The sequence below is a fragment of the Diorhabda sublineata genome, chromosome 4 (genome assembly GCF_026230105.1).
Source record: "Diorhabda sublineata isolate icDioSubl1.1 chromosome 4, icDioSubl1.1, whole genome shotgun sequence".
Taxonomy (NCBI): Eukaryota; Metazoa; Arthropoda; class Insecta; order Coleoptera; family Chrysomelidae; genus Diorhabda; species Diorhabda sublineata.
The window spans coordinates 16,732,818-16,759,523 of NC_079477.1; the positions used below are offsets into that span (position 1 = coordinate 16,732,818).

At 33.1% G+C, this 26,706-nt stretch overlaps 1 protein-coding gene across 2 annotated transcripts in view; it reads left to right on the top strand.

The window, feature by feature from the left end:
* Positions 1-26,706, top strand: part of LOC130442593 (diacylglycerol kinase 1) — a 358,993-nt gene that overhangs the window by 59,771 nt on the left and 272,516 nt on the right. Inside the window, exon 2 of one of the 2 annotated variants that reach the window (XM_056776853.1) lies at positions 11,398-11,512. In XM_056776853.1, coding sequence (XP_056632831.1) covers positions 11,449-11,512 — 64 coding nt within the window. In that variant the 5' untranslated portion in view covers positions 11,398-11,448. Of the gene's footprint in view, positions 1-11,397; positions 11,513-26,706 lie in introns of those variants that run through there. The other variant, XM_056776857.1, reaches the window with a different exon arrangement.

A 26,706-nucleotide genomic window follows, 5' to 3' on the forward strand; every position in this document is an offset into this window, starting at 1 on the left:
GGATAAATCTTCTACTGACCCGGTTTCGTTAAACTTTTTTACTAATTTACTGACAGTAGATCTTGTTATGGGATTTCGGTTAGAGTATAAATTATTAAAGATATTACATTCTTTTTGACTTCAACGCCTATCACCATATCCTAATATCATAAAAATATCAATTCGTTCTTTTTCAGATAAACGATCCATTGCGACTTTCAATAAACTTCAACAATAATAATTTATTGTAACGTCAAATTTGTTATTGTATTGTAATGTATTATTTTAACTTCGGCGGAGATTACGCTATAACTCCGAAATTTTGGCATTTAAGTATAGGGAACATCAGATGAAAAATAATAAGTATTTTTTTAGGATTTCTGAAAACACAAAATATATAAGGGGATCCATTTGGTATAACAAAGTTCGTTATTTTTCCGGAAAAAGGAAATATCTGACAACACTAAACACCACCATAATACCGACCGTATCATAAGACCCTTGTACACAAAAATTTATAGAAATCGTATAAGCCGTTTCCGAGATAGTTGAGACGTTCCATACATAAAACTCACTCTGTATAACAATCAGAAACGAGATGTTTCATAATTTACTATTACAAATTAACATCTTTTCAACTACTTTGGATTGGCAGTTGAATGTCTGGTCTGCCTCCGCGTTGTAAATATACCTGTTATATACTAGCAATTGACAGGAAACAAACAAGGCTTTTTGGTAGCTAAGTCCGCTTAATGCAACCATTGAGTTCTAGTCGTGAAATACATGAAAAAATTGTTTACGCAGCTATGTGAACATTGACATAATAAACTTGTGCTGAGTTTTTGAATTAAACATTAGCTTACGAGGGCTGCTACATAAGTTTTGAGATAGGCAAATAAAAAAAATATTTATAATTGGGTATGGTTTTATTGTTTCTCAAAATATTTTCCATTAAGATCGATACACTTTTGCATACGTTTGATTCAATTATCGAAAAAAATTTTTCTCGAAATTTATGTTTGATCTGAGGGAATGGGAAGAAATCATTGACGCCAAACAAGGACGTTCACCATTAAAAATGTCAAACTTTATGATGGTAATATCAGATTTGACATATTCATATCAATGTTGCCATATCTCAAAACGAAAATAGCAACCGGTATATATGGCATTCAACTTGAAGCGTGCTAAAGGCATAAAATTTGAAGTCTATCTTAAACAAATTGGAATATTTCAGATTTCAACTGTTTCTATTTAGATATGTTACTTTTGAAAATGTAAGGAGATAAGGGTAGCGAAAAGAAAGAAGTTGCAAGCAATTTCCCCAAAAATGTTTCAAATTCCAATAAAAATACATCATCAATAGTTCTAATAAATTAGTATTGTGGAATTACAGAATCGTGGTAATGAAGCCTTTTGTGTAGCTGATAATTTCAAGTAGAAATGATACAATTATGGTAGAAATTCGAGACGTATGAGTACAATCGTATGTTTTCAAAAATGGAGCTACTTAGTCTGAATTGTTTAAATAAATCACCACTGATGATCGATTCCGTTGTTAAAGGAAATCGGCCGCAGCTCTAAATTGTTGTTTTTTAAAACAGTAATACCAATCTCATCCATTTGATTACTAAGTACCATGTCTTATACTCAACAATTTTTTCCATTCTTATTAATAGAGTATCTATAGTAACTTTCTCCACTCTTGGTTTTCTCCGAATACTGAGTACATCCGACGTCTTGGGAATTTACAATCTCTATCCATTCTTCAATCCCCAGATCAGGTGAATATGGGGGATATATCGTTTATTCTTAGGTTTAGCATAAGAACAAGCATAATATTGGCCTGTTATAGTTTTCTTTGCAAAATAATGAATAAAGATTATACTTTTAGACTACACTACACTTACATTTACCGTTACCATAATAATTAATATTTTCTAGGGAGCCCCTTACTCGACTAAAGTCTATTATTTCGACTGAATTATTGTTTCCTGGTTATAATAGAGTACTGAATTATTAGATACCTAACATAAGACTTAACGATACGTTAGACGATATCCAAGGTTGGGTTAGGTTGGTACAAGCAACCTGAACCTAGATTGGTCGTGGTGCATCCTTAGTTTTTTACAATCTGGAAACTTGGATAACTACCTAACCGCTTTCCTATCTTTTCCCCTTTTATGGTTTATTCTTAAACATGTCTAACCCAGAATAAAGTTTTTCTACAGAATACGACGTCAGTTTTCCGCCCGCAGATCAGATGCAGGTCGTCTATTCTTTTCCTTTTCCAACAGTAAATTATATGGTAATCATTCTTCTTCAGTATGGAGTTTTCTATCAATCTGATCTTTTTTCTCGTTTCATTGATCATTGGCCAAATCGTTCTGGATATTTTGCAATCGATTTGGTTTTATAATTTATATTGATTTTTGACCTCTCTCCTCATTCTTAGCAAGCCTTAGATTTCCCTTCGACTTCACAGTGCCCAGATACCCAGCAGAGGTTACTCCAGTGTCCAGCAGAGTGGTCTGCGACAGCTCATTAATACTTTTGATTTTGTCGATTTTTTTGCTGTTGCTTTTAAGGCTGCCTGGTTGTCTGTGTAGACTATAACTGTCGTAGGTAGCATTAAAATTCATAAAGGGCCTAAAGTGTATGGAGGCTAGAGATAAGAACAATCTCTGCATACGAAAAAGTGACGATCGAAATGTGTTAAATACGTATGGCGCGCATTAGATTAGCATTATTTACGCTCAGGACATCTTTTACACTTTTTTATAACTCAAATGGTTGAAATTCTCATTATTGAAATATGATATTGAATACTCGACATATTTCAATTCATCTACTATTGCTACATTCATATCATATTCTTTTTCCAAACCAGCGCCATTCTGGGAGGTTTTTGTTTTTTTTTGTTTTTTTTTTCTAGGCTTCGACTCATGTAATTTGATTAGAAAAAACTTTACTTGTATGGTGAGTTAAAATTATGAGGTGGTAATGCACCCTGTTTAATTTCATCAATTTTAGATTTTCTTTTTGAATTTACGACTTTCACCATTAGTATTTGAGTTTGATTATTATTTTCAAATGAGCTATTTTTATTTTAAAACGAAACGCTTTTTTATATGTTCTGTTCAAAATTTTACAGTTACCCAACCGCATTGTGAATAGGTATTTATAAATGTCTTTTTTGCTGTTGGTCCTAATTGGTGTTTGATAAAAGCACAATTCAAAGATACGTTTTAAGGCACGGTTTCTGCAAAATTATTGTATACGAGTATATCTGTCTACATTTGAATTATTCCACGACACTACAGTAAGTTCATTGATATTCATTCGAAAAATACGTGGATTAATAGAGAGGATGAGAGCATTTAAACTCTCACATTGGATTTAAATAAAATTCGTCGGTTACTGTTATTGCTGACTAGCTTTTTGTACTTTAAACGGCAATTCATCCTCTATAACCAGTGAATTCACGAAGGAAGTCAAAACAAGGGTCACTTTAATGTGTGGCTTTAGCACGAGGTTGACCAAGATCGCAAGAAATGAGTTTACATCTAAAAAAAAAAAAAATATTGTAGAAGGCAACAGCTGAACACTTAAATTGTGGGCCGATTCTTATGAAAATTAATCCATATTGAGTTGGTTTTGATAATGAAATACATACCCGATCACAAATTATATCTCTAAATAATAATGCGATTTTTGTCACCTGGACATAGGCTTCTTCCCAATGACTGAGAATTCCGAAAAGTGTGCTTTAAAAATCGGCTTTACAATGGTAAGGATTACATACAAGTTATGAAAAAGCGCCACATAAATAATAAATTTAAAATAAACAGAATAAAAAGTTATTTATTTTACATTGTATTGTCAATACAACCTCAAGCTAAAATCTAGTATTTTTTCCGTGTATAGTACACAACTTTTTTTGTGACGAGAAAAATGATTATTTAATGTTGAAAATTATATTATTACAATATTCTACTCAAAAAATTATCGATGTGAAATTTGAATTTTAGGCTATGTTGTACTGCAATTAGATCTACGTTGCCAAGGAAACTTTTAATGTAATCAAGTAGCTAATTTAATTTAAAAATTGTGGTCTTGGTGGTTGTTCCCAAGTCATTTTTACTATAATGTAAAAAAATTATTATTCTAAGTTTAATTTGACTTCTACTCTGTAAACAACTTCTATTCTAATAATAATATTTAATTCCCGGCATGCTGCATACTGGATTAATTTTGCTATGTACTTATTTACTAATTATTATCTATAACTATTACCTATAATTTTGTTTCTCATTGTAGTTTTCTTCTGTATATTGAAATTTTATTTTGTTTGTATCTTTATTTAGTTATTTTTATGTTTGTTTTTTAGTTTATACAAGCTTTTCTCTACAAATTGTAACAATTTTAGACAATAAAGTATTTATCTCTCTCTTCTCTCTCTTTCTCTCTCTCCGTTACAAATTAGTGCTCCCGATGAAGTTTATTTAATGGTCAAGATTGTTGTTGTATTTGGGATTGCAGGAGCTTGTCTAATTTATGAAATCAGTCAAGTAACATTAGATAATATTAAAGATTCGGGGACTTTCTTAATTGTAAAACTTGAGGAAATAAAAAATTATGTAAACAAGAGATTTGTAGTTACTGAAAAATATGTTAAATTTTACCAATAATACATAGCCCTTCGTCCAGCAGCAAATGATCGCCACCTGTTTTATGTATATCACAATGGAAAATGTGTCAATCAAGTTGTGGGTAAAAAAAAGTTTTGTAGGATTTCCTAAACAGTGGCTAATTTTCTTTAACTTGAAAAAAAAGTCATTCATTTCGAAGATCGACTGCTACACTTTAGTTATATCTGGGGAGGACTTAATGACACTAGAGGAACATAGCGGTTGGAAAGTTTGAATAGTATAAGGAATGTGTTATTCATGCAATGCACATTTTATAATTGTACTTTTGATATAAACGAAATGCTTAATAAAATATTCTAAAATTAAGTATCTACCTTTGCATTATGTGTTTATACAATATTTTTTTCCTAAAAAAAGTAATTTCATTCAGTGACATTTTGTTACCTTTCAGTCAGGTTAGGTTAAGTTTGTCAAACTTTTCTTCCCGTCAGAGATATATTTAATAAAAAGAACAGCAGCAGTTTATATACGAACATTAAATCAAATCTAGAAGGCCCAGGTACTTGGTAAAGGAGGAAGAAACGTAGAAGTAACAAATGCACACATGATGCTTTATGTGCTATTTTAGATGGCGTAGCCCTTGAAAAGCTTTGGCCAGATTGGAAAATCGTTTCCAAAGAAAAACTTGATAAAATTAAAAGATATTTCAAAACTTATTCTCATAGACGGATTTTTACCGATTCTTAAGAACACTCGGACATCGATTGTCTACATAGATTTTGAACTGGGAGTGATTGGAGACCAAAGTGCGGAACATATGGACTAAACTAAAGATATTTACTTCAAAAATATTATCTCATTACCTCACTATTATTACTAGTAAACAAAATTATGTTAAGCGAAATATTTTGGTTAGAGGTTAACTTAATATAGTCTTTAAACGTGTAAATTCAAAATAATATAATATTTTTAAATAGTATTAAATAATTCAATATCGTCTTTGGATTAAGAAATATATTCAATTTGTGTTTTGTGGCTTAACACAATATCAAAACGGTGGGCAAGTTATGAGAGGATATAATACAACATATACGAGGATGGCTCAAATATAAATCGGAATATTTGCATAAATGCGAAACAAATTTGTCGTAAAATGTCTGTACTGGATGTTGGAGTGGTCTATTACGAAGCGTAGAGAACAGCCAGAACCGCGTAACCTCGCCGAACTTATAGCCATGAGCGAGAAAGCTATACCAGTATCGCGTTTTTGTCAAAGATAATGTAAAATCTCTGAAAACTCATTGAAAATTATTCCAACTATTCTCAAGTGTATGAATGGTCAAGAAGTGGTGGCAAACCTGCCAGATGCGCGGCGGATGAGATGAGAATGTCGGCGCTGTAGAAAAACTCATTTTGGGAAACCAACGCAGTACCGTATGTAATTTGGCCGGCGATATGAAATGGGGCATCAGCGTATGTAGTATTAAAAAATAATTCATGAACAGGTCGGTTAAGTTACCGCAAAATTTCAGCAAGATATATGCCAAAACTTCTGAACTTTAAGCAAAAATTCACATGCTGGGAAATTTACGCGTGTCCCCTGCAGCAGTGAAGAATAAAGAGAAAATTTCTTACACCCGTTATTTACTACAGAAGAGTTTTGTTTTATTTTGGGACATAAGGGGAGTAATTGCGGTTAGTTTTTAGACTGAAGAATGAACTGTGAACCTACCTATCTACAGATCAAAACGACGTGATATTCCAATCCGTTATGTGACATTGCTGCAAAATAACACCAGACTGCATACAACTCGGTTTACGATGGAAATGTTGAACTAATTCTGGCGGGCGGGCGGGCGGTCAGGTCAAAGGAGCCGCCGCTTGAGAAAAAGGATACCGCGAGCGGGCGGCCTTTCAGGTCAAAGAAGCCGCCGCCGCCGCTTGAGAAAAAGGATACCGTGACACTATTTAAGCAAACAGCCGGATTTCTCCATTTCAATTCGCGACGTGCGATGATACTGTTAACACGTGTATTGAGCTATTTGCGTCATAGTTATTATTTTTGCTAATTTTCGTCAGGTAGGAAAGTAATTTAATTTATTAAAAAATGGCGGCCGAACAACGAATAGCTGAGATGAAAGAAAGATTTTATTCACTATTACAAATAAAAAATCGCACGTTTATTGAAAAAAATCGTTATGAACAATTGATAGAAGAAACAAAAAATGCAAAAACGGCTGAAAAAAAGGCTTCTTGGGATTACTGGTTATTGAAGCATTATGATGTTATAACTGTTGGTCAGAAAGATAAGTTGATTTTTCCTGTGGATGCTACTACAAATAACAATATTATATACTACGTTGCTGATACTGAATTATTTCAAATACTTCACGACGCACATCAAAGTATCGGCCATGGAGGACGAGACAGAATGCTGAAGGAGCTTTCTTCAAGATATAAGAATATAACTCGCCACGATGTTGAACTATTTTTGCAACTTTGCGAACCCTGCCAGCAAAAACAAAAAGGAATAAAAAAAGGGATTGTCGTGAAGCCTATACTTTCAACAGAATTTAATTCTCGCTGTTTAAAAGTAGATTTGATAGACTATCAATCTCATCCAAACCGGGATTATAAATTCATAATGGTCTATCAGGATCATCTCACAAAGTTTGTCATATTAAGAGCCCTGAAAACAAAACGCGCTGAGGAAGTAGCGTACAATTTACTGGATATTTTTACACTGTTTGGTGCACCAGCCATCTTACTATCGGAAAACGGTCGAGAATTCGCAAACCGAGTGGTCAGTAATCTTAAAATATACTGGCCGAACTTAAAAATTGTGCATGTCAAGCCCAGACATTCCCAAAGTCACGGGAGTGTCGAACGAGCTAACCAGGACATTGAAAACATGCTTACAACGTAGATGCAAGATAACGATAGCGAACGTTGGAGTGATGGTCTGCGATTTGTACAACTCATGAAGAATAGGGCGTTTCACTCAGGAATCAAAAGAACACCTTATGAAGCTCTTTTTGGGTCGAAAATAAAAGTTGGCATATCTTTGCCTTTTGAGGATACTCACAACCTGGAGAGCGAAGAAGATTTAGAAAAAGTGATGAAATCATCTTCAGAATCTGTAACAGATGCGGCTGAGACATCAGAAACTGAAACAGCTGACACTCAACCTCTACAGGCACCAGATCAACAAAACGCTGCACTCGATAGTTTTAACATCGGCAAGGAAGCTTCAAATGTCCAAAGTGCGCATGATGAACACATGGCTATCCCAAATACTAAGAATGTTGTTGAGCCTACGAATGTCGAAAATCTTCCTTGTGAGGTAAATAATCAAGCGTTACATGATCCGAATTTGGTATCAGTACGAGAGGAGTCATTGAGTTGTGCACTTATATGCTGTGTTTGTTCCGAGGAGACAACGGTGGTCATTCGTGCAGAATGTGCAATAGTCCTATTCATACTATTTGTGCTGCTGCGGAAGAAAATATTGCAGAAGGTTTTGGATCCAAAATTGCTTGTCCTTTATGCGCTAAAAACGCCTTTTCGATAGAAAACCGCATCAGAGCCAAAGAAAATTTGATAGTACAAGCTCAGAAAATACTTAAAATTTCTGAAAAAAAATTCCCTCCCGTATCGTTGGGTACCACTGTACGCATTCCTGTTCCAGAAGTCGATAGAGGTCGTGGTGATACTCGCAATATACTGGCTGTAGTATTACACAAAACTGATGACGATCTATATCAACTAGGCACAAAGCAAAGCGTTGTCAAGACATAGTATTCAAGACAACAGTTCACTGTTTGCCATCAGAAATTACTGCAAGAAGAAGACGTCCCCAATCTGGAAACGACACTCCGTACAGTTGCGACTTTTCAATCTACGGGGATAGGACAGGGCTTTGTGAAATGTAGCTGCAAAAAAAAACTGTGACTCTAAAAAGTGTTCCTGTGTCAAAAGTAAGGCTCTGTGCTCTTCAAAGTGCCATAATAGTTTGTCGTGTAAGAATAAATAAAACCTACTTTTACTTAAAATTGTGAATGCCTATTAGACCTACTTTTTGTTATAAAGAGAATTATTTTGTTTGTGAAGTTCAATTACAAAATTACTTATATTATGTTAAAAGATACTTGTAATGTTATGTTACAAACAAGAAGAATTTTAAGTTTCCTGTTATATTTTGGGGGTTTAAAGTTGATAATAAAGTTTATTTCAAGTAAATACAACATGTTTTATTTGTCCGCTATTTGATAAGTAAGTCTGTTAAGATTTATTGATATTAACCGGCTTACCTAACATTAGTTTAGTCTTAAGATTTATTTATTTTACACATTACCGGTGAACCAGCAGGTATTCTATACAATCCCTAGGAATTGTATACAATACCTAGGTAAAGTATGAAATGGACAATGATATTCATGATATTTCATACATTGCCTGGACGCCCCAGGGATTGTATACATTACCTAGGGATTGTATACAATACCTGAATTATACACATTGCCGGTAACATATATATTTGTTCAAATCTATTATTACTACCTTCTGTCATTATACTATCAATACGTAAAACTTCCGTATAAGGCTAGTTAGGACTCAAAATATGCAACTATTCATTGCGAAAATGAAAAGTGGTGGAGTTATGAAAAAGTAAATCTACAGCTGTAATTGAACAAACAAGTGTATTGAAACGAACAAATCGCATCAGAGCGAAAAGTTTGAGAAAATATTGCTTGAAATATCTCAGAGAGATTGAAACGACACTTAGAACTACCCTAATCCAACCTAACCTAAAACATTGTTTCTTGTCTTGAAGTCTTGAAACTTATCTATTTCATTTTGCGTGCACCAACGTCGCCTATGGAAATATTCACGCATTGGTCGCCGTAAATTTCATTTCTTTGAGTATTAACAACAGGTTACGCAATGTCAATCACCTTTATCAATTTGGCTATGAACGTGTTAAGTGATTTTGCATGATTGGAAATTAAATATTCTTATACTTATTCGTATTATTGTATAAACAGGTATGTCAAGCTCATTATAATGGTATAGATCTGCATCCGGTTATTTCCACAATTTGATTTTCTATATTTAGAGACCCCAACTCCACCCCATACTACATACCAAACCTCACCAACATCCGTCACCGGCATGATACGGACGTGCAAAATTGTCAATTTCTGAACAATGGTTAGGTTAGGTTGTACAAAAACAATTGCAGCTTATGTTGGATATGATGAATTAATCATGAGAAACGAATAATTCTTCTAAAATTGACATATATGGTGATAGTAAACAAAACAACTAACACACCAACTGCCATTAAGCATATTAAAAAGTAAAATTAAACATCCATTACATTGATGAAAAATAACTAGATTATTTAATTAATGTGTATGCACGCATACATGTATACAAATAAAAAAATTTAGAACCTTTAGTTTTCACTAGGTAACAAACGTAGTCGTGTCTTACGAATAATTTTACTGATGTTCCGATGCGGAAAAATGGATTTGTTGCACTGGAAATTGTAACCGATCAAATAGTACTTACGTAAGTTGGAATCAAAGAGGCATATGTTTCAACCTATTTATATGAATGGTTATTAATAAAGAAATTTAGCTGTTTTAAATGTTTTACATTAGGGGCGTTACTAGATTCATATTCGTGTAGCGTTAATAGCAGAATATTTGACAGAGACTGTGGAATTGCAGCAGAGAATCTTTTTTAGAATTTGAGATGCCCTCAGCAGTATTTATTATTGCTGGTACTATATCTATATTCAAGAAATTTCGAGTAAATCAGTCTTCAACTATTTTTTCGGTGTCTCTAACACAATTATCTTAAATATTTGCACTAAACTTTTCCGTTGTCTCTTTTCACATATGCAAGTCCCTTTCATTACCGTTTCCTGTGCTCAATACTGTTTTTTAGCCATATTTTGGAAATAACTTTTGGTTAATATACCATTACGAGTATAATCAGGCACTTGTTAGACGCTATTTTGAAATTCTACAAATTTTACAAAATTATAAACACTATTTACTACTTATAAATAGAAAAATAAATATTGTAATCTTCCCGAATTGATGATTTATTATGTTCGTACTTACCCATACATCGCGATGTAAAACTAAATAAAAAGTCAAATTAGTTCTTAGAAGAACTGATTTCAACAATAAATACAAAAAAAATCGCAAAAAACTACACACTAAACAAAGCTTACGTCAAATTTAACTTTTAGTACAGTCCAGTCATTCACGTTATATCAATTATATCGCTGTCTTTTTTCACGATTACTATTGTCAATATAAATAAATTATTAGGTAGTTGGTCTTCTGAAGAAGATCGATCTTATATTGTTATGATTGATTTTTATTGATAGAAGAAAATACTATGTACAAATTATGTGATTGAGTCACGTTTTGAAAGACCTCCACAGTTTCTACTCACTTATGACCTCAATGAGGTTGGTCGTTTCTGTCACTGTGAAGGACATGATACCAAGCTATCGCCTTCAGAGACCTTCATTTATCGAAACGAGCGTCAGGTATTATAGTTGTGGTGTTGGTGGAGTGGTTAAATTTTGTTTCAGTATTAATCACCAGCGGCTCCACAATTCCAATTTAGTTGTGATATACTGTACTGAAAATAATATATAGGCGGGATGGATGGGTTGTATCAACAATATTATTCTTAAAATGTGATTTTTACTGTATTATTTTTAAAATACATTTCTTTTCAGATGAGCGTGACAACTTTCATAAGCTAATTTCAAATCAACCGTCCTCTGAAAATGACTTTACAATGGGATAAATTGTCCCCTCAAGAATTTCAGCAGTTACAGGATTTAGCGGCATGTGAGTGAATATATTTTAGTTAAATTTTAATAATAATTATTTAGTCAAATTTGAAAGAAATTTATTGATATAAGATCAATTTAAATGAATATTGTGTTTACACAGATATAAACTTTTTTGATGATTTGGTGTAATTTGGGCCAGTTTTGATATTTATGCAATAAGTAACAATAAATCAAACGAACAACTCTAGAAGTAAATATAAGTATAATGAATTTGATGTGGACAATAGAGAATTTTGGGATAATGAGAATAATATTTTAGTGTTTCTAATGTCTTTTTAACACAATTAATGTTCATTAGGGATATATACAAGGGTGGTTTAAAGGACAAGGGTTTAAAAAAAAATATCGTATGAACTTCCGCCATGTATCTGTCATATTTTAAAATTTTACATGAATCTGCAGATTAATTTTATTGCTGAAAAAACTTTTGGTTGTTAGGTAAATATTGAGAAGAAACAATTCCAATTGTTGACTAAATATTATTTCTATACGTAGAGACACAATTGTAGAAATAAAGAAAAAGTTACGTTGATGAATTGATCTTTTGTTTGAAGATATTTTTCAAATAGACACATTATTGAATTCTTTCCGTTTAGGTGTTTCATGTAGATGCTTCTTTTGCTGCAACTCCGCAAGTGTAGTACTAGTAATACCAATATACTCGTATGAGGTCTCCGAAAGTAAAGTTATGATTATTCTTATAGAGAAAAGCTGCTGATAGCACTGGTGTATAGACTTTACTGGTAAATGAAGTGTTGCTAATAGTTCTCCAATTTAATATCTGCAGAAATATGAGTTCAGTTCTTAATGGCGGTGTGTTAGTCTTTTCAAGATCAAGACTCGTTTAATGTGAATTTTTCTGCCGAGTTGATAGTTGGAGAAGATCCTAGAATTGGATCGGGGAGATTATGCAACATAATATATAGACTATATCTGTATTTTCTATCTAATAAATCGTTTAAGTATCATAAAGTAAGATTAGTTTTGAATTATTGAGGTATATTTAGAAAGTAAAAAACTATTATCTACATCTGTATGATGCTCTTTAGGCAGTTTGGGCACGAATTTTGTGATAGTCTTGCTTTTGTTTGACTTTTAGCAACAACAGAATCCGTGAAACATATGGAAAATTAAACAAAAGCTTTATTTTTGTGAAACGATGATTTAATCGCATCTTTAGCGATAGTCACAGTGTCCACGCATCCACTCTTCTCCTTATTGTAAACACAATTTTAAACTAAATGCATCATTCCGGACAGAATTTTTAGTTATTACATTGCTTATATACACATCATACATACACATACCGAATAACAAGACGAAAAATCACTCTCGTCGGAATTATACACAAGTGTGCCAAAATGAATCGGCGTTCGCAGTTAGCAGTGTCTATACGAATAAATTGGAATAAATACATGTTCACTTACCGAGATGATTCAAAGCTTTGTGTGTATTAAAATACCAAAGGGGAAATTTTTTTAGTTGTTTATTTGGTGGATGCACCAATGGCACATTTTTATATAACACATTTTACCTCCATTGATTTATTTACCTTTAAGTCATTCAACAAACATCTTATTTCTCCAAAAATTGCAATTGTTCCTTTGTGCTGATAAATGCGTTAAAGTTGTTAAGGTAGAGGCAAAACCAAAAATTATTAATGAAGAAAATATGATTTTAAATTTAGTTGAAAAAATTCCAACAGTTAGCGAAAGGAATGTGGCAAGACAAACAAATACGTCTTCTTCAAGTACTTGGAGGATATTTAAAGAACAACAGCTACATACTTATCATTACAGACAAGTCCAAGAAAACGACCGGAAATATTTCTATCACAACTCATTTTGAATATTGAATTTAGAATCTCATGAATTTCAAGTTTTTACAAGAATTAATACAATTTAAAGCCACCACAAATCCTAATTAATTATTTCCCAGACGATGAGTACATAAGTATTCGAAAACTCGGAAAATATATTAAAATTAGTCTACTCTGGTGTTTAATTTCCACGTTCCCCAAAAAAAACGAATATATATTTATAATAAATAATTAGACTCCAAAGTGTACAAACTCTAATATATTCCGAGTTTTCGAATACTTATGTATTCATCGCCTGTGACTGAAATTATGATCAAGCATAATATACAAATATATGTGAAAGTATAATTATATTATCCTTAACCATAATTTTGGTCCAAAAGGAATATATTAGAGCTAGTACTTTGTGGTGTTTAATTTTGTCACAATCCCACTACGAAAACGCTTATATCATATAAATATATTTATATATGAACAAGTCTGATATTTTCTACCCAAATAGAAGTATTGCCTGATGTTAACTTCAGAAGTTTCAAAACCAATTTTCTAAAATTAGAGTCTTGATCTGAGACCTAACCCTTAACTCTAGAATTTACACGATTTATTTATATTTCAAATTATACATATTTTATTTTTACCGAGGGAGCACTGAATGATAAAAAAAATAGGCTATAGATTGCTTCCAACTGCTAGCAATATCTCGTACCATTGTAATTGATGCAAAGATTGCTACTTGGGGATCTTCTAATTTCATTCAAGCAAATAATACAGTTTCGTTCTTTTTCTTTCATTATTTTTGCCCAAGATTCCAGCAAACCAAAAATGAATTCATTAAAACTGGGCCTTAGGCCCCAGAAAATATATGGTCAATACTAATTGTTTTAATTCGTCGTTGTACCTACATCCCCTAGCTGATTTATTAAGCAAATTTAATCACACACTTCCAATTTATAACTAAATTTTTCACGAGTCATATTGGCATAAATATGGTTGTTTACAAATCCCAATGCCTGTTTTCATCGTTGACATCTAAAAATACTAGTAACAACTTCACCTCTAGATGGTCATCGGAACTAAAGTGACTCTTCTTGTCTCTTTAAAAATCGGTGACATCACACTTGCCAATAGGTTTCAATAGATTATGTGAGATTAAAAACCGTATCACGTTTATCACATTCTGAATAGTATAATAATAGGAGTATATAAATGTTTATAAGTTGAAAGTTATTCTGTCTCGATAATTTTTCTATAGATAATTCTATGAAAAACGACATGAGACAGATTATATCAGGAATTTATGCTGCCAGGGCGCTTGAAACTTTCGGTTTTTTTCACGCCTTAAAAGTTAAGTGGCGAAAAGATCTTAAAGTATAAAGCGCAACTGAAAAGTTTATCTAGATATATCCTAAATCCCTGGACACGGATTTTTCGACTTTGGTCCTGAATACTAACCCAATATCTTGGTTTATACGTTAAGAATATAGTTAAGAAGAATTATTTATATTATATTTATACTTACCGTGAACATTTTTATAAAATGTTGTAATGGTTAACAAAATTTATGAATAAAGTTGTCAAAATTGTTCACATATATAAACTTTAGAATTTATTTACAGAAGCTGCTAAATATCGTTGGTTGTCAAAAAATAAGTGAATATTTAAATTTCAATGAACTCTTATTATACGAGCTTATGTTAAATATAGAAGTAGATTAAGGTAAGAATACTTTTCCTAACATTTATTACATTAAACTTTACATTACATAACTAAAGCTGACTGTAGATATTTATACATAAACTATGATATATATAATGCATAATAATAATTACCTTGCAACTTTCACTCAGCCCATGTAAAATCTTGCAGTGATCATGAATGCATCTGATTGTGCTTTCGCAAAACCACTTTCCTTCATCTTCGTAGATGATTATCAATGTCACAATAATAATCAGATTATAAAAACACTTTAGGAACACAAAATAAACAAGATATTCCTTCCAAACAACCGATATTCTGTTTTAACCAATACGACCAATGATAATGCGTTTATCAAATTTGAATTTCGCTCGCTTATTTTGCACTTTTTAATGATCATTTAATACAATTAAAGACAAATTAAATGTTGAAATAATTATTTTATGATAATATTGCGACTATAACGTTTCTGAGAAAAAATATATAATCAATCGAATTTATACCAGGTGCATATTCCCTATTCATAAGCTATAAGATTGAAAGCGCTAGCAGCAAAGATGACTAGAGAACAGAACGCTCTTTGTGTTCTACAGTTTGAAAAGACGGAACCTTTGGTTACAGTACTACGTTCTGTTATAATCCGTTCCGTAGATGGTATCGCCAGTTTGATGATACATGCTCGTTTTGTAAAGTTTATTTCGTTTACAGTGGTTATAGCCTATAGATTATCCTTCACCCAACAAGTATTATTGCTCCTTATTGATAATCTTGTAGATCATATCATTTTGTGTCGTGTTGTGATGAATTTACCTTTTACCTTAATGAGTATGTCAGCAATAATAGTGTCGGATCTGGGTTGGTATTACGAAACTTTCTTAAATTCAATGTTTTCATGCCATATCCCGGCGGAAAGTTTACGGGTCTCTCTTTTTTGGTGAAGCAACTGATACTGGTATTATCTTGAAACTCTAGATCTATTGAAGATGAATATGAACCAGAGAACTTCATTTTCAGAAAAGGCAGTGTGTCGTCTCACATGCATAACCAAATACATGATTAGTTGAACGTCAGTGTAACCGTTTTAAGGAACCTAATGGCAAAGCTGTTATCAATGGTCTCTCTGTTTTCATATGACTTTTTGGAGTTCATGAATGATCGTTTGTATATATTTCTACTAAAATTTTCCTGAATTAATGAAATTGGACCAACAATAACTTGGAAGACATTGATTATCATTTGGGAACAACTAGCTTATATCTTAACGTGTGCCATGTGATGATTGGTACTCACAAGTAAAACATCTATCATTCTATACAAAATTGTTTGAGTTGCTGTTTAGTTTTATTTGTAACTATAATTCCAAAGTATTAAATATTATAAAGTGTTGAACTCATTTTTCCCTTCTCAAGATTGCATTCTTCTCTATGAAAAAGAAAATTCGAACCAAGTGTTCAATGTATCTTAATTAGTGTGAAGTTTGTAATTTCCACCAGGTGTGCCTATTCTTCTCGGAATTATTTTATTCAAATAATTTCCATAAACAGCCATTAACAAATTAATATATCACTTGTTTTGCACTTCACAAAATCGTGAATTATTCTATTTCTGTTCAAAATCCATTATAATTTTAATTTATCGCTGTGATCATCAAGATTTTTTGAGTTTTCTCTATGACATCGTAAGAAAAATCCAAGGACTTTTATGGATAATAAAATTCATTATACTGTCTATCATCCGTGAACCAGAAACTATATAGTTCAACTCTTGCTTGCACTCGCTTACTGTTTGTATGTTTTTTCATAATTAAGCTTGCAGCCAATTAAACTGTCTCGTAAGGTTCCCTTTAGATTTATAATTTTAAAAACTGTTCACTGATAAATTAACTCCTATATAAAATGCGTCATTTAAATATGACTGTTTTGTCATTTTATCGGCGATAAAAAAGATGCATCGTTTTTTATCACACTTAAAAACGCTTGTTCCTCTTAAACGTCTACATCTAGTATGATCATCATCATTACGTCACTTTAATGTCTGCCCTGTCAGTTATTTAAGTATTGTTGATAATTGATACTGAAACATTACAACATGAGTCGTTTTGGAGAAATTTCGACTCAAAAAATGACAAAAAATATAGAAAAACAATCCCGCAATCCACAAAAAAGCGTCTATATGGAGACAATTTATGGAGTTTTGTCATGTACGAAATTACGAAAAATATTAAAGGAGGTCTATAATATGAAAAAGAGGAATGGAGATATGAAGAATATGCAGTTAAATTAATTTGGATTCCACTGAGAAGATGATTCAAGAAAAATATTTCAATTATATATATATATATATATATATATATATATATATATATATATATATAATATATAATATATATATATATATATATATTCAACAATAAGATTTGAATACAATAAAATATTTTCAAAGACGACACAGGGAAGGTCGAAAAAATTTGCAGACATCAAATGGTTAACAAATAATGATATGGATATTTGGAGGTATTTGTCCCGTTGCATTGTTAAAATTACTCTTACAAAAAAGAAATGAAAACATAAAATCTGAACCACTTTTCTCAACTGCAAATCTCTTTTGGAAAAACAAAAAATTCAAAGGTTGATACAAAAATGTTCCACTGGGTATAAATACGATTTCTACTTGGATCAAATGTTCTGCAACTAAAATTGGACAATACAAATAATAAAATTACCAATCATTCGAACCGTGCTACAGTTCCCAGTTATCCAAAGCAGGGGAGAGTAAACAACTTATAAAGATAACGGGACACTCATCATCATCTTCTATTGAACCCTACCTCCAAATTGATCCTGAACATCATCTTATTAGTTCCCTACGAGCCTCGAGTGGGAGAAATCAAAATGAATATTCTACATGTGTAAATACCAGAGAAGAAAATTTTGAAATCAGCACACCTAACCAAACAATTTATAACAATTGTGTATTTAGTAACTGTTCCTTTAAGTGATTTAATATGTATATGTATATAGTAAATTATTGTTGTTGTTCATTCATATATTCGGTCGTTAATTTATCTTGCCAAAAAACACTCAAGCTTCTATTCTAAGGATAAATTTTTAGCTCAAAATTTTTCCATCATGAATTTCGCTTGAAAAACTGACATTTGACAAAATCACTCGATATCAGTTTTTCTCGTAAAATTACCGATTGGCAAAATTATTTCGTTACAAAAAGAAATTTATCCGATAAAAAAAAGTTCTTGTGTTTTTACTGTTGAATAATTTGCGGAGTCAAAACTTCATTCTATCTGTTGACGATAAAATCCTCTGACATTCTTACCTTTCCATAGAATGATCTCCCAAACATCATGCTTAACTTTAAATTATAGATTTACTCATTACTATCAATTCGATATTACACTTTCACTTTTAGTCTAAGAGCTAGCTTAAATCTAATAACACATTTTGCGGTACCAGAAATTTCGTCTCGTGCGACTACTATACCCAGTGAATAAGCAAAGGGTAATAGTTAAGCCCGGCCATGGTAGGGTTGGATTCTTTTAGGTAAGTTAAGTATAAAAATTAAGTAGATTTTTTAAGTATTTAAGGGCGTCTGCCATTTTAATATATTATTTATTGTACTATTTTAAACTAATATTGAAAATAATGCCATTTATTCTGGTTGTAACGATCCGATTTACTGCAAAACCTTACTCGCAGTAAGTATGTCCATAGTTGTAATTTTCACATTCGTAGAATTCATATGATATCGTTTAAAAATAATTCATAAAAACAATAAAGGAGGAAAAAAATGCCATTTATTGCAAATGATTACTAAATTTTCAACATTTAAAAGAAATGTTATCTTTGAGATTGATATTGGTACCCTTCCGTCAAAGACAAGTGGCGTCTTCGACTTGAAGCACCTCGAATTGATTACTCAGTTTCTGGACCTGATCAAATCAGAGCAAGTTATTTTACCTAAGAAATGCGAAATACCAAATAAAAGGAAGCTCTTATTAGATGTTTTCCACTGTGAATTGGGTAATGGATTGTATTGCGCCATTTTTTGGAAATAAAAACTGATCCATTTTAGTTTCAAAAATTGCTATTCATATAGATTAAATATCGGCATAGTTTGATTAAGTTACGTAGAAAATTTGCGTTGTCAAACTTGAAAAATCATATCACCGAGCCCACTGGAATATGGCTGAATGGAGATGGAAAACCATTTTGTCTTTAAGTGGTTCGAAGGAGACCAACTTCCTTGCTTCCTCAAAACAATCAACTGACTATACTATATTGAAGTGTTTAAAAGCATCACTGACTAGCGTGTCGGCATTTTTAGGCTGACATACGAGTTTTTTGTAATTGATACATTTGTTGAACGTTTTTATATCTACTGGTTTAGTTTTTCGTTTATGTGTATGTTTTGCTAACGATCAGAATGACGCTCTGTTCTTGTTTAAAGAGGTCTAAAAAGTGTATCGTATTTTTACTAGAGTCAGTCGGTTATTTGCTTTACTTGTAAACGTTCGAGTTACGAGTTTTAATTAAAGTATTCAGTTTTCACGAGTTTATTATTTACTTCACCTGATCCACAAAAATTCTACAACAGGTTATGGGCCCAGGTGTGTAGTGGAAGTAAATAATTGTTCGGTTTTTTTTTTCGGTGTAACGGAAAAGTGAAGTGCGGGTGCGACTGAGTAAAAACTAAGTGCATTCGGCTATCGTTCGCCGGTCAAGTTTGCCATAATGGAAATTGACAAACCGAAAATAGATAAACTGCGTGATGCTGACAACTGGTCGCAGTGGCGGTTTGTGATGCAAACGCTATTGGACAGTGACGACTCGTTAGAAATTTGTGAAGGGACAGAACAACGGCCAACTGAAGGATTTACGGACTACCAGAATATACTTAAAAAATGGATCAAAAGAGAGAAACTTGCCCGTAAGTTGATTGTCACAACAATTGAAACAAAACATTTGCAGTTAATTATGAATTGTGCAACGGCTCATGAAATGTGGTCAAAACTGCACAGTGTTTACGATCTTAAATCCGAAGAGAGCCTTGCGTTGGTACAAAAGCAATTTTTTGAATTTAAGTGGAGTCATGATGGTGGTATTGCGCATCACATATCAAGTCTTGAGCAGCTGGCAAACAAGATGGATAAGTTGGGTGGTAAGATACCGGAATCTATGTTGATAACGAGAATACTCTCCACATTACCACCTAAATTCAACTTCTTTCATAGTGCTTGGGATTCCACAGAACAAAGCAAACGTACTTTAGAAAATTTGACAACAAGACTACTAACTGAAGAACTAAGATTTGGCAGTCAAGAAAATGTTGAACATGAGTCTAAAGTAGCGTTAGTTTCAGGAAAGTTTGCTGGAAAGGAAAATCGTTTCGGGAAGTCATCTTCAGCTGATTCTGTGACGCGTTGTTCGTTATGCCGCAAAAACAACCACACGTTTAAAGACTGTCGGGGTTGTTTTTCGTGTGGCTCCAAAAAACATCTATTAAAGGACTGTCCAAATAAAAGTGAAGGCTCGTCAAGTAAAAAGAGAGAAGCCTTTGTTGGGAATACTACCGGGAGTGGACAAAATCATTGGCTCATTGATTCTGGAGCTTCGCAGCATATGACAAATCGACGGACCTGGTTTGTAAATTTTAAAGAATTTGCAAAACCAACTATGGTTTATGTAGGTAATGGTGCCGCCGTGGAAGCTTTTGGAAGTGGTGACATTGATATGGAGACATTTGTAAACGGTGAGTGGTGCCCAGGAACTTTATGTGACGTCCTCTATACTCCGGAAATGTCGAAAAATTTGTTTTCGGTTCGCGTAGCCGCTAAAAAGGGTATCGATTTCACTCTGACGCATAATGGTACTCAATGTACATTTCGTAGAGGTAAAAAATTGGTGGCTGTCGGGATCGAAGCGGGTAACTTATATCAACTTTTAATGCGAGTGGTTTCGCCGGATAATGCTTCTGCCGCGTCAGTGGATGATCAACTGCAACTTTGGCATGAACGGTTATGTCATCAAAATAAACGACACGTGCAGATGGTTATGAAAAATCGCGGAGTTGAACTTAAGTTAAACAATGAGTTGTGTGATGAGTGCGCGTTCGGTAAACATCACAGACTCAAGTTCGGTACACGTGAGAATATTGCATCACAACCGCGTGCAATTATTCATTCGGACGTGTGCGGACCGATCCAAGTGGAAAGTCCAGGTAAGAAAAGATATTATGTACTTTTCAAAGACGATTACAGTAATTATCGGACTGTTTATTTTCTTCGTGAAAAATCGGAGGTCAAAGACAAAATTGAACTTTTTTGCGCGGAAATTAAAACACGCTTTGGTAGAGACATCATTGAAATGCGTACAGATGGTGGGGGCGAATATGTGAATAAGGAGGTTGAAGATTTCCTGAACAAACGAGGTATTAAACATACAATAACAACTCCTTACTGCCTGGAGCAAAATGGAAGTGCCGAACGAGAAAATCGTACCTTAATGGAAGCAGCACGTTCTATGTTACATGCAAAGCCACATTTGCCGCAGTTTCTTTGGGCCGAAGCTGTAAATACTGCTGTATTTGTTTTGAATAGAACAGGACCAACCAAAATCAAAGATCAAAGCCCATATGAATTATGGTTTGCTGAGAAACCCAGAATTGGTAACCTAAAAGTTTTTGGTACGGATTGTTTTGTCCACATACCTGTACAAAAACGTAGAAAACTGGACAAAAAGGCATTGAAAGGCATATTTGTCGGATATCTTGAACATCTTGATGGGTATCGTATTTGGGTTTCGGAAAAACATGATGTGGTATTAAGTCATGATGTGATTTTTAAGGAGGAGAAAATAGTTTTAAAATCAACTCAATTTGAGAATACATCAGAAGAAAATCACGATGAAGATCAGATACCAGAAATGCTGCAAGAGCCAAAAGAAGTTTTGGAAGAGGTGTCTTCAGAAACTACAACACGTCAGTTACGTCCCAGGGATAAAATCAATGCTCCAGATTATTACGGTATTCCTGTAGCGTGGGTTGCTCAGAGTGGGCCAGAAAGCTTCGAGAAGGCGGTTTCATCAGAACATTCGACTGAATGGTTACGTGCTATGCAAGAAGAAATGAGCTCCCTGCAACAAAATGACACGTGGTTGTTAGTTGAAAGACCTCCTGACAAAAAGGTAATTGGAAATCGTTGGTTTTTTCGTATCAAGTATAAAGACAATGGTGAAATTGAGCGGTTTAAGGCGCGTCTTGTCGTAAAAGGTTGTGCGCAGAAAACCGGGATAGACTTTAATGAAACTTTCAGTCCCGTGGCTCGTTTTGAGACTATTCGTGTTGTGTTAAGTTTTGCTGCTATGGAGAAGCTTCATCTACGACAGTTCGACATCAAGACAGCTTTCTTGTATGGAGATCTTGAGGAGGAAATTTTCAAGGAACATCTTAAGGTCTACTGTGATGCGGATTTCGCGAGTGACGTAAATACGCGAAAGTCAACTTCGGGAGTAATTTGTAAGTTCGGGGGTGCGGCTGTAACGTGGTTCAGTAAAAAACAACAATGTATCGCGCAATCAACGACTGAATCCGAATACGTGAGTGCGGCTATGGTAATTTGGTTAAAGCGCATCATCAGTGAAGTAGGTTTAGAAAATGTAAAAAATCCATTGTTATGTATCGATAATCAAAGCGCACTTAAGTTGATAAAGAACCCAGAATTTCATGCTCGTACAAAACATATTGATGTTAAGTATCATTTTGTTAGGGATGTATATGCTAAGGGCGAATTTGACGTCATTTATGTATCTAGTGACGAACAGGTTGCTGATATTATGACGAAGCCTTTACCAAAACCTAAATTTGTGAAGTTGTTTTCGGAAATTGGTTTAGTTCGAAATAATAGCTTATAGACTGGGTGAGTTGGTTAGTCAGTTATACTTTTAGGGAGAGTATTGAAGTGTTTAAAAGCATCACTGACTAGCGTGTCGGCATTTTTAGGCTGACATACGAGTTTTTTGTAATCGATACATACATTGTAATCGATACGATACATTGACCGTTTTTATATCTACTGGTTTAGTTTTTCGTTTATGTGTATGTTTTGCTAACGATCAGAATGACGCTCTGTTCTTGTTTAAAGAGGTGTAAAAAGTGTATCGTATTTTTACTAGAGTCAGTCGGTTATTTGCTTTACTTGTAAACGTTCGAGTTACGAGTTTTAATTAAAGTATTCAGTTTTCACGAGTTTATTATTTACTTCACCTGATCCACAAAAATTCTACAACATACTATAGTGTATTTACTATGCATCAGCTGGCGCCTCAAATATGAACAAAAATTATACTTTCAGCGATTTCCTCTCAATAAAAATTTTATTGATGATAGCTTATATGTGACTGAATAAATATATAAGAGTATGTCAGCTGGCTATATCTCGGTGGAAAAACTGTCAGCTGATAATTTGGAAGTTATTACGTAGAAGTTAAGCGGAGGCATGTATTGCCTATGTAAATGCATCAGTTGACCAGGTTTCCCTCGACTGCTAACTCATTTTTTTTATTTATCACAACAGTATACCAACAATCAGCTTACAAATTTTCAGCTGGGAGGAAATGACCTATCATTAAATATTCGGCATCATGCTTCCATATAAGTGTTATAATAAAATTTCGTATCAATATTTTTAAATGGAATAAGTATATTATCAAATAATTTGACAAATATTCAAATAACTGATTAATTAATCAGCTTATTTTAATTCAACAATCTACTTGATAAATAATATTTATTGTGAAAAATAACTGAAATCTATATCAAGCATAACAATGTATTTAATTTTCAATTCCGCTTAAACTCGGGTTGTTCTCATCATTGATAGAGCTATAATCTGCATGGTGGCAGAAAAGAACCATCAATGCCTTTTTTGGATAACTAGAACGTTTTAGTGTCCAAAAATTCATAGGCTTTTTGAACAACGCTACACTTACCTCATGGCAAATTCTTCGATCTTTCCAAAAATATCTTCACAGTTTCCTGATGTTTTGGATATTTTGATGAAACACTCGATAAATTCTTGCGATATCGCTATTAGTGAAAAAGGACGTTTCTTTAATTTTCTAAAAAAGGCTGGATTATATTCACATCCTGTGAATAGAAAGGCGAAAGTACTGCGCATCATTTATATGATGCTGATAAAAATCAAATTTACATACATACGGTAATCTCAAACAAGATGCGTCCTGTGAAGTTGTTCTTTTTCGATACGTGGTGGCAAATCCGTAAAGCGTCCATAACATTCACTGTAATACAACTGAAATTTGTTTATTTTTATATAGTATAGTTTCGTGTCCAGCTTATCAATTATTTTCTCGAAGAACTTGAATGATTTCAAAGAAGCAGTTGGTTTTTTTACAAAAAACACAAAAATGCATAATGTTAGACATTTTTATTGATTTCTAACGGTTACTATAATAATGCGTATTTAATTCTCTCTCCGAGTGCTCCTCTATTCTTCACGATCTTGCCTTATTCCCTTCTGCTCTATTTCCCCCAAAGATCTTATATAATGCTCTACACAAAACGACCTCAGTATTCCGATCATGCGTACAACTCACCCATCCTTTTTACTCTCTCTGTTATGCTAGCATGTGTTGTTTGAATATTTAGAAATATCGAGAATAATTTAAGATAGGTCATTTCCTGCCAGCTGAAAATTTTAAGCTGATTGTTGATAAATTGCTGTGATAAATAAAAAAAATCAGCTAGCAGTCGAGGGAAACCTGGTTAGCTGATGCATTTACATAGGAAATAGATGCCTCCGCTTAACTCCTACGTAATAATTTCCAAAGTATCAGCTGACAGTTTTTCCACCGAGATATAGCCAGCTGACATAATCGTATTTATTTATTCACAGTTACATATAAGCTATCATCAATAATATTTTTATTCGAGAGGAAATCATTGAAAGTATAAATTTTTTTTAAGGTTCGAGACGCCAGCTGATATATAATACACTATGGTATAGTCTTGTTTTGTTTCTTCGAGATATTGGAATTGTTACAATTTAACGATTTTTTAGTTGAGAGGAAATGACTGAAATTCTTTTGTTTTTGCCGTGCGTGGGAGGCTACTGCCGCTCATCCCACTCACTGAGCTGTAATTGACGTTCAGTAGGCATTATTTTTGTTGCTGGCTCTCGGACTAATTGTAACATTTATTTTTATTACCATAACCTCACTTAAAAATTTGCATTTTATTTTTACAGAATCTAATTTGGTGGATGAAGATGATTTATTATTTGCTGAAGACAATTCCGATTCCAATAGCTGGCAATTTCAACTATATTCTGATATAAATAGATAAATCTTTCAATTTACGTTTGCATTTTATTCATCTTTATAATAATTTCATATTTGCTACATCCTTATAATAAACCTTTTCTTCTTAATATTTACTGGTAGATGTGCTCGTTTTTTTATATATGCATAAGGTTTTTTCACATTTACTAATATAATTTCAATGCTATATACATTCTACGAACGTGAAAATTATAACAAAGGATATAAGTTTGTAGGTGGGGTGCGAGGAGCGCACATGCATCGAGTGCACAGGTACATTTAGAAAACATTTTGAGCATCTAGTGCACACTACCTGTGTCGAATCCGAAAGATCGTTCGACGAGCGCACAAGAAAATTTGATCTGCCGATGGAGTCCTAAAGATGGGCAAACATACGAACTTTTGAATAATTATTATCATTAAGACAAAAATAAAAACTATTAGCAACATCTAAGATTTTCCAAAATGAGCAAATGTTCAAAATTTTATAAAATATTGAACAAACATTGATAGAAAAAATTATTTTTTCTAAGATTGAATGCATTTTTGGTATTAGGTTCAAAAAAACGCAAAAAATTGCGTATTTTGAATTTTCCAAAATAAGGCCTTATAATTTAAAAATAGTTAGATTGGATTAGGTTAGGTTAGGTTAGACTATAATCGCATTGATGAGAAAGCATAAACTCTTTGTTACTTTGTTGTTAACTCTTTTATAGTTTTTCTTCTTTTATTTACGGTAAAAATAAACATTTAAAGCTAAATACAGGGATTGAAGATACCATCTTTATACCTGCAAATGTGCACCCTCCTATATAATCTGTGAGCTCGAACCACCGTGAGCTTACAGGTTATGCTCGATGCACGCGGATAGTTACCATCGGAAAAATGAGAGCGATTTTTAAAATTAGCTTAAAATAGTTCAATAAATAAAATATTGAAATGGCAGACGTCGTAAAATACTTGAAAAAATTATTTTTGTCGAATTTTGACTGGCTGCCGTGATGCTGCAACTTTTAAAATCGGCAGCCATAGTTATTTCTTAGTTTTTCTAGAGGTATATTATAACATATTGTATTATACCATGATCGGAGCTATTTTATTAAAATAAAATGAATCTGTAAATGTAACACCACGTGTCTTTATTGAAACGTGTTGACGAAAAGCCGCGTATTAGAATCGTCTTTTCTCGAGTCCAAAACACTGGCCTCAACCCCCCATGCCTGTTTAGCCAATTAATTGTAACTTTTAATTGACTCGTACAAAGGTGGCGGGATAGCTATGAAACAAATATATAATCGATAACCTATATAATACATCTCCTCCTAT